The 9,278-nt window shown below is 56.9% G+C and overlaps 1 protein-coding gene across 3 annotated transcripts; it reads right to left on the bottom strand.

Moving 5' to 3' along the window:
* Positions 1-343: 343 nt before the first annotated feature.
* Positions 344-9,062, bottom strand: MZT2B (mitotic spindle organizing protein 2B). Of its 3 annotated transcripts, XM_045397777.2 has the most exons (4): positions 8,864-9,062; positions 8,534-8,682; positions 7,335-7,514; positions 344-588 (listed from the first exon to the last, which is right to left on the bottom strand). In XM_045397777.2, exons 1-4 carry the CDS (start codon positions 9,031-9,033, stop codon positions 431-433), a joined length of 657 nt encoding a protein of 218 aa, XP_045253712.1. In that variant the 5' UTR covers positions 9,034-9,062; the 3' UTR covers positions 344-430. The 3 variants fall into 3 exon arrangements, with proteins under 3 accessions (XP_045253712.1, XP_005572886.1, XP_015287411.1); XM_005572829.4 differs by lacking the exon at positions 7,335-7,514; XM_015431925.2 differs by lacking the exons at positions 7,335-7,514; positions 8,534-8,682.
* Between the last annotated feature and the right edge of the window lie 216 nt (positions 9,063-9,278).

Here is a 9,278-nt window from a genome sequence, read left to right on the forward strand (position 1 = left end):
GTGAACCCGGGAGGTGGAGCTTGCAGTGAGCTGAGATCACACCACTGCACTCCAGCCTGGGCAACAGAGACTCCGTCTCTTGAAAACAAACAAACAAACAAAAACCTCCCACATTTCACTTCAAGTGAAGCTTGTTGACATCTGTTTATAAAAGACCTGGCAGTCCAGATACCTTTTCTTAGAACTCAAATTAGGTTCAGGAAGTTGACCCATGGTGAAGGGATCCCGTTAGTTTGCTGTGGCACAATTAAGACTGGCACAGAAAACTCATTCTAAGTCTGTGCCTTAATATTAAAAAAAAAAAAAAAAAAAAAAAGGTAGAGAACGTCTGACCTGGACCCTCTGCATCTCAGAAAGGTTTATTATCAACTGAAGGAGATAACACGTAGCCTTTGCTGGGAACAAAGATGTGACAAGTCTCTGCCCCATCCTAGGTGCTGCCCCGCGTAGGGCTCTTCCCAGGCCCGCCTCCCTTGGGCAGTCTGGTAGCGCTGGGCTGGCGTGGCATCCTCTGGCTGGATCCTTCGCGGCTGCTGCGTTCCGCCAGGGCCAACGCTCCCCCGAGGGCAGTGCTGCCTTTGTTTCTCCCTGAGGAGACACAAAGCACAATGATTAGGAATGGGTGAGCCCCGTAACTGCAGCACCTGTGGTACTCGTGCTCCTTGGGCAACATTTGTGTCTACACATTTCCATCAAGGCTGCTTCAGCGAGAGGCTCTGCATCAGCCCCAGTCCTGAGACTCAGAACCACTAAAGACAGGTCATGCCCCAGAAGCCCTTGGCAGTGTGCAGGGGACCCTTTAGGATGTGTCCCAGGAGCAAAGCCATGCAAGGAGCACACTGCCAAGGGAACATTTTGAAAGGACACATGCCACGGGTCCATTTAGGGAAAAGTAGGTGCGGCTGGTGCACACCTGGCCTGGACAGCAAACCTAGTCTGCCCTGATGGTGCCATCAGCGGCAGCAGCAGCACGGATGCGCTGCCTTATCCTCAAGGTGCATTCATGCTGGACTGTACATCTGAGCTGCCCCAGATGGTGACGGGCAGGAAGTACTGCAGTCACCAGGTCCTGGAATTGGGTTTCTGATTTTGATTTTGGAAGCTCTTTCATTGTTTCCTACCTACCCGAGTGTTCCGCAAACAGTGGTCAACCCTCTTGCTTTCGGGTTTAGCTGCCAGATTCCATGACAGGGTTCCTGCCACAGTCTGAATGCTTGAGACTTTCTGACCACCAGTGTCTTTCTCGGATGAAGACCACTGGTTCAGAGATTCTTTGATTTGTAATTTGCTTACTTTACATTTTAAGATAGCCAAGAAAGATCTGCAACCACACTTGGGCCAGAGCTTTATTTTAATGGGATGGATTTCCCTGGGCTCAGGGTGTTGACAGCATCAGCAAGACTGACTGAGGACCCTGCAAGGTACAAATGTACCCGGGTGGCAGGCTCGCCGTGCAGAGTGCCTTGGCCAGGGCTTTCCCCTGCTCTGGCCTGGCAGGGTCTGCCCCATGGGCTCTAAACAGGGCATGTGTCCTCTGCCTCAGTGTTGGGTCCCCCATTTCGTCCCCCCAGCGTTTCCTTTGTCCTGACTGAGGGAGTGCCTTGACCACTCTGACCTAGTCAGCTACATGTTCCCCCTGCAGGCTGGAACCCTGGCTGGGGCTTGCATCTTCTCAGACACTGACACAGGTTTAGGTTGTTACCTGGAACACTGAAAGATCTGATATGTTGCTAAGCATGTGGAAACCGGTCCCACCCCAGCCAAATTCCTTGCACTGTCATAGAAACTCCACACCCCACCCCCTCAGTGCGGTGTACCCAGGCACAACCTCTTTCCTGGCTGCCCCTCATGAGGGCACACTGCAGCCCCCTCTCTATGTAAGTTCCCTAACAAATGCTTTGGACTGACCACTCTGGCATTGTTTCTTCCTTTGGAATCCCAACTGGCTCTTATCCTGGAAAGGTTTGGGGCAGTCCCTTGCAGGAACTGCCCTGCCACCACTTTAGGGTGACTCCAGACAAGGGTTCAGACAACAGAACGCCCAGCCTCAATCCTGGTCCTTCCCTGGCCTCTTAGCAAGTGTAGTTAAATAGCCTGCAATGGGAAACTGCATTCCTGGAGAAAAGATGTAACTGGGTGTTTAGGGATCCATTAGGTCATTTCTGTTTCACCATCTGTCACCTTGAACAAGCAGACTCCTGTGTCTGAGATGCCGAGGACCCTGGCTCTTCCAGAGGTACCTCTAGCTCCCTTCCGATGCTAATACCACAAAATTCTCCCCATGCCCTGCAGGGATAGGACAGCCCTCCTTATGAGTTTCTGGGCAGTTCTTCCTCAGAGAATGAGATCTTTGCTCATTCTTGCCTGGTGGTGGTGAGGGTTATAGCAGTGTCATGCTTGGAACAGCTTGGCACACTTGACTCAACAAAGATGGAGTCGGGGTTGCCCTGAGTCAAGGAGGAGCGCAGTCAAGAACACGTGGTGGGTGACGTTTGGCCACCTCAGCCCAGCAGTGACTCGTGAAAACGGCACAAAGCAGAGAACAGCCACCACACGTCTCTTGTGGTACAAACTGCCATTATTCTAGTCTCCACTGACTGGTCAAGGGGTGAGGATTCTGTCTTCCATGAGCAGACAGGACCCGCCACCCTGCAGCAGCTCCCACTGGGCCAGCATCCTCCTGAGGCCACAGTCCCTCCGCAGGCCAGGCCAGACAGAGGCAGATCTTCTGTAGCCGCGGCCTAACCTGGGTGCTTAGGCGCCCATGTGCTCTCGAGGTTACTAATGCCTAGCTCCCCACAGCCAGCGGCATAGCAGGCTGCAGACCTAGGCCTGACTCAGAGCCGCCTTCCCTTCAGTTTGCCGCCATCTGAGTTTCCTCTCCTCCCCTCAGTAATGACCCGGTCCGTTCTGGAAACAAGGATGAGGGGGAAGCAGAAAAGAGCAAATGATGTTTTTTTGTTTTTTTGTTTTTTTTTTAAGTGGTGGCGGAGAGGGTTTAGAGACTGAGTCTTGCTCTGTCACCCGGGCTAGAGTGCAGTGATGCAATCACAGTTCATTGCTGCCCCAAACTCATGCGAAGTAGCTGGGACGACAAGCATGGGGCCACACCTGGCTAATAATACTTATCTTTAAATCTGACAGGGTTGACAAACCCTGTAAGTATGAAACCAACATAACTTTAAGCCATAATTGATATTAAGAAAATCCTGGAAATCTTCAGGAATTGCGTGCTCTCGGGGTTAGTGGGGAGCCCTGTTCAGGCCTCCTCAGTTTATGAAGGATGAGAAGGCCCAGAATAGAGTGGCCTGCAGTGCCGTGCAGTGGGAAAACCAGCTTGGCTTAGCCCTGCTCCCTCGGGAGGCGCCGCTAAGTCACACGGGCTAGACAGTGGGATTGAACCAAGTGTGCCTGTGGTTGGGGTGTGAGGGCGGGGTGACTGATGCCCCTAGGCCTGGTCCCTGGAGGGCCCTCCTAAGCCCAAAGATAGTCAATGACCATTGAATGTTAAAACCAGCCTGGAGGCCGGGCGCGGTGGCTCAAGCCTGTAATCCCAGCACTTTGGGAGGCCGAGATGGGTGGATCACGAGGTCAGGAGATCGAGACCATCCTGGCGAACACAGTGAAACCCCGTCTCTACTAAAAAATACAAAAAACTAGCCGGGCGAGATGGTGGACGCCTGTAGTCCCAGCTACTCGGGAGGCTGAGGCAGGAGAATGGCGTAAACCCCGGAGGCGGAGCTTGCAGTGAGCTGAGATCCGGCCACTGCACTCCAGCCCGGGCGACAGAGCGAGACTCCGTCTCAAAAAAAAAAAAAAAAAAAAAAAAAAAAAAAAAAACCAGCCTGGCTCAGCAGGGGTCAGTGGCTCACGCCTGTAATTCCAGTACTTTGGGAGGCCAAGATGGGTACTTTGAGGCCAGGAGCTAGAGACCAGCTGGGCCAACACAGTGAGACCTCCATCTCTACAAAAAAATCAAAAAATTAGCCAGGTGTGGCAGTGTGCACCTGTAGTCCCAGCTACTCAAGAGGAGGTGGGATTGCCTGAACCCAGGAGGTTGAGGCTGCAGTGAGCTATGAGTATGCCACTGCACTCCAGCCTAGGTGACAGAGACTCTGTCTCAAAAATAAATAAGTAGTAAAGAAAATGCAGAATTAGCTCAAATACTGTAATCAATCTAAAATATCCAACGTATTATTTCAATATGTAATCAGTGCATAAGTTATTCATAAGATGTTGCATTCACCTTTGTTCTTTTTCTTGTTTGTAGAGATGGGTGGGGTCTTGCCGTTGCTCAGGCTGGTTTCAAACTCCGAGCTTCAAGTGATGCTCCTGCCTCAGCCTCCCAAAGTGTTGGGATTACAGGTGTGAACCAATGCCCAGCCTCATTCACCTGGGGTTTTTTGTTTATTTTTGAGACAGGGTCTCACTCTCTCACCCAGGCTGGAGTGCGGTGGTGCAGTCACAGCTCACTGCAACCTCAACCTCCCAGGCTCAAGCTATCCTCCAGCCTCAGCCTCCCAAGCAGCTGGAACTACAGATGTGTGCCACCATGCCCTGCTAATTTTTGTATTTTTTGTAGAGATTGGGTCTCCCCGTGTTGTCCTGGCTGGTCCTGAACTGCTGAGCTCAAGAGATCCAGCAGCCTCGGCCTCCCAAGGTGTGGTGGGCTTTTTGCATTCCCTTTTGCACCAGTCCTTTGGCATCTGCTGTGCATAACACACGCAGTGCAATGACCACACCAGCCATGTGTGGCTTGAGGTTCCTGTATCAGGCAGCACAGCTCAGGTGAGACTCACGGCTTCCACACTCCAAAGTGTCATCTTACGTGCATGCTCTGGACAACTTTTAAAATGTATAGTTTCCCTAAACTTCAATAGAATGCTTGACTGAATTTATTTTTCCCTCAGTGACTCCAGACTCTTACCAAGACAAGCATCACCCTTCCGTGCTTCTGGGGTTTTCTGTTTCCCCTGCCCTGTGGGTGTGAGTGAATCTGGTGGTGGTGGTTCCCCCAGGCGGTCTGGATGGCTAGGGAACAGGCATCCAGAGGACCCAAGGTGCCTGCTGCAGCTCAGAGGCAAGCTCGCGTGGGCCTGGCCCACAGCCTGCAGAACTCCACACCCGAGTCCTGTGGGAAATCCGTGGCCTCCATGCCCCCCAGCCGGATCACTCTGACAACCCTCTTATGTCCTCCACCTGATTCTGCCGTTACCAGGGCAGCCGGAGCTGGTCAGATGCTGTAACGTGGGCCTCAGAGAGCTTCAGCATTCCATCTGTGGCCTCTGCCTCTCACTCAGCACTCCTGGTGTGGCCCCATTCCCTTCCACCCCCTCCTCAGGCTCCACTCTATCCCCACAGGGGCCTCCGTGCCCTCATGTCCTGGCTTTCTGCCCCCAGCCTATAGGACCGGACCTCGGCTATGCTTCCAGGATAGAGCCCTCGAGGAACAAAAGACCCCGAGGGGCCCAGCACTCCAGGCCACTCCTGTCCTTGGGTAAATTTTCTCGGAGCCCCCACTCGCTCGCATGGCACCCCCAATCCTCCCGGCCCCTCTATGCCTGCATTTCCAGTGCCACAACCCCCACGTACATCTTGACTGTGCCCCCAACCTCCCTCCTCCCACCCTGGGCCTAGCAGCATCTGCACAGCACTCTGCCTCACCCACCCCCTCCCACTGCCACAGCTCACACCTGTGGAGCTCTGCTGACCCCCGCTTCCTCCTGCTCCGCCCCGTGTAACCCTTGCTGCTCTCTGGGCTCTGAAGCCTCCTCCCATCTCCATTGCTAGCGGTTTTTCTTTTCTTTTTTTGTTTTTTTTTTTTTTGAGACAGGGTCTTGCTCTGTTGCCCAGGCTGGAGTCCAGTTACAAGCTCTTAGCTCACTGCAACATCTCCCTCAGGCTCAGGCGATCCTCCCATGTCAGCCTCCCAAGTAGCTGGGACTATAGACGGGCACCACCACCATGCCTGCCTGGCTAGTTTTTTTTTTTTTTTTGAGGAGTCTTGCTCTGTCGCCCAGGCTGGAGTGCAGTGGTGTGATAATGGCTCACTGCAAGCTCTGCCTCTCGGGTTCACACCATTCTCCTGCCTCAGTCTCCTGAGTAGCTGGGACTACAGGCGCCCGCTACCATGCCCAGCTAATTTTTTTTTTTTTTTATTTTTAGTAGAGACGGGGTTTCACCGTGTTAGCCATGATGGTCTCAATCTCCTGACCTCATGATCCGCCCACCTCGGCCTCCCAAAGTGCTGGGATTACAAGTGTGAGCCACTGCGCCCGGCCCTGCCTGGCTAGTTTTTGTATTTTTTGTAGAGATGGGGTATTGTTATGTTGCCCAGGCTGGTCCTGAACTCCTGAGCTTAAGGGATCTACCTGCCTTGACTTCCCAAAGTGCTGGGATTACAGGTGTAAGCCACTACGCTGGTCTTGCTGGCAGTTTTCCTCACTGCCTCTCACTGAACTGAGCGTGACCATCTCACTTCCCCGCCACGCCCTCTGCCCTGAGAGCTGGGCCTAGCACCCAGGGCCCCTGAGTGAGCAGCAACATCCCCTGGAGTGACAAGGACTCTGTTCCCAGTTTCCCTTCTGCTGGAAACCTGCCCCTCAATTGCTCATCTCAGCCTGCAGTCCCTACACCCCTACTCCAGGCCTGTCCCTCAGCCCCCTCCACCCTCCCTTGGGCCTGAGCTCTGGGTGGCAGTGAGGTGGGCGCTGTCGGGAGGCACATGCAGGAGGTGTGACCAAAGACCCCTGGGCTCTCACAGGCCCCTGGCTCTGGGCCCCTGATCACACCTGGTGACACCTGGAAAGTGGCCCCAACTCAGGAGTGAGGCGGGCAAAGGGGCTGAGTGCTGGAGTGTGGCCATGGGACCAGCACATGGCATCCGTGTGAGATGGCATCCCAGGAGACTCGGGGAAGGTGGGACTCTCTGTTTCAGCCTCCAGACTTCCTGTCCGGGTAGGGGGCAACTTCTAAGAGGCCGAGGTGACAAGCACAGTAGTCGTGGCTGTGCTCTCCAGCACAGCACACCGCACCCTGGCCAGCTGTCCTCCCCTGGAGCAGGGCTCTTTACACTCACCACAGTTCGCCTCTGGAGTGTGGGGGTGTTGGTCCTGTCCCCGGATGCCAGCCCGACTGTAGGGTCTAGAGACTGTCATACCATGTCTCTAACAAACCGAATCAGAAATCCTGCCCTGTTGCTAAGTGGCAGGGCAGCGGTGGCCTGCATGGTCCTGCCCTTGCAGCTCAAAGCTGCTTGGGCCTCCTGGGGCCAGGCAGTTTAAATGGAAACAAGGGAGAGCACCAACCCCCAGAGATAAGCCAATAAACGCAACCTGCAAAAGGAGAGAACAGGCAGCAAGAGAAGCGGAGGGAACCCGGGGGGCCTGGAGAGAGAGGCGAGTGTGCAGCAGCCAGGCTGTGGAGCAGAACGGGAGAGGCCGAAGGCTGCGGGCTGGAGAAAAAGGAGGAACTTGCTGGGGGGCTACTGTTCCTGGCAGAGAGAAAGGAGGCCTCTGGAGGTCAGAGAGAGACACAAAGAGAGCAGACAGAGCGAGGGTCAGTGAAAAGGCCAGCACACAGGTGCCCGGGCCCTCTTGGGTCAGGGGGCGTGGGTGCCCAGGCCCTGGCGCTCCCCCCATGAAGGCAGCCTGCTCCCCACGCCTTCTCAGGATGCCTGCGCGGGTATCCTGGCGCTTCCAGGCAGGGAGCCAGCTCTGGGCCTTCTTCCATTGGCCTGGGACGCTGTGCTGCATTTCAGAGAGAGCCATCAGGAGCAGAAGCAACATGCGGGGAGGATGAGCAGGGACGGAGGCTCCACCATGACACTCTCAGCCCCAGCATCTGCTCAGCCCAGTCACCACACTGGAGAGGGAGGAGGCCCTTCAGACCCCGCAGGCCTCTGCATCCTGGGAGTTCTGCCTCTGACTCCCTTCCTGCAATCATCAGAGGGAAGCTGGCCAGGGCTGGCCAAGCCCCTGCGCAGGAACGGGGCCTAGGTGGGGTGCAGGCAGGAAGACCTCTGCCTGCCCCGCTCCCTGGGCACTTCCCCGGATGCTGTACACCACAGGACAGGGATCGACACTGTCTTTTGAAAAACATATTTAGAGACAGGATCTCACCCTGTCACCCAGACTGGTCTCAAACTCATGGCCTCAAACGATCCTCCCGCTGTGGCGTCCCAAAGTGCTGGGATTATGGGTGTGAGCCACGGCGCCCAGCCCCAAACCTTCTTGATTCTGGACTTTGTAAGATGAAGGCCTGAGTGAAGAGGTGGGGAGGAGCTAAGCAGAGGAGCCCTACCCAGCCTGGACCACCCTGGGGCACGCACTCTGCGTCCACCTGACCTGGACGTGCCTCCTAAGGCTGGTAACGAAGCCCGGGAGCAGAGCCCACGGATGGGCCCTGCAGGTGCTGGGCCGAGACCGACAGACAGGCCTGGCCACTCAGGGCCACGCCGCCGCTGTGCCGCGCCTGCCCCCTCCCCGCCCGCCACCCCCGCCACTGGGGCAGGGACAGCGGGCCCAGGTCTGACCTCGGGTCTCGGGCACTGTCGACGTGGGCAGAGACACGGCCGCAGGATCCTGGGGCTCGCTCGCTAGCCTCTGCCCGGCACACATGGACTTGAGCATCTGGAAGACGGCGAGGGGGGCCACGTTCAGCTTCAGCAGGTCCACCAGGATCCTGGCGGGGACAGACGCGGGGCCGGTGAGCCCTCTCCGCCTGGCGCGGCCACCTCCCTGAAGACCCGACAAGGACGGGGACAGGGGCGCGGGGGGCTCCTCCCGACCAGTGGGACCGGGGGACCCGGAGAGCAGAGGTCGGGGTGTCTGGCGAGGATGCGGCCCCCTCCCGCCCCGCTCACTTGAACACGTCGGGGTCAATGGCGCCGCCCGCCGCCTGCGCCAGCTCGTACAGCTCCATCTCCTCGGTGCTCAGCACCTTCTTCCGCCGCAGCACCAGCTTCTGCCGGGCCGCCTCCAACCCCGCGGGCGCCCCGGACCCCGGCCCAGGCCCTGCGCCCGGCGCCGCCATCCGCGCGGCCCGAGAAAAGGTGCGCCCCCGCCGCGCCCCCTAGCGGCTCCGCCCACCGCGCTCTCCCTGCAGCGCCAGCGTCCTGCCTCCCAGGCGACCCCGGCGGGAGCGGCGGGAGCGGCGGGAGCGGCGGGCCGGGGACGGGGCCGCCTCCGCGGCGTCATTGGAATCTAACAGTTACTGGGCGCTCCAAGTGTGCTGAGCGGCGCGCTAGGGGCCGGGGGTGGCATGGCGGACTGCAGGGG

The sequence above is a fragment of the Macaca fascicularis genome, chromosome 12 (assembly GCF_037993035.2).
Source record: "Macaca fascicularis isolate 582-1 chromosome 12, T2T-MFA8v1.1".
NCBI lineage: Eukaryota > Metazoa > Chordata > Mammalia > Primates > Cercopithecidae > Macaca > Macaca fascicularis.

What these genes read in the sequence shown, in the direction of transcription:
- MZT2B (XM_045397777.2), bottom strand. Translation starts at nt 9,033, where the DNA reads ATGGCGGCGCCGGGCGCAGGGCCTGGGCCGGGGTCCGGGGCGCCCGCG. An exon ending in ATTGACCCCGACGTGTTCAA is followed by an intron (nt 8,683 to 8,863) that starts GTGAGCGGGGCG and finishes TGTCCCCGCCAG; the next exon opens with GATCCTGGTGGACCTGCTGA. An exon ending in GACAGTGCCCGAGACCCGAG is followed by an intron (nt 7,515 to 8,533) that starts GTCAGACCTGGG and finishes TCTGACCTCCAG; the next exon opens with AGGCCTCCTTTCTCTCTGCC.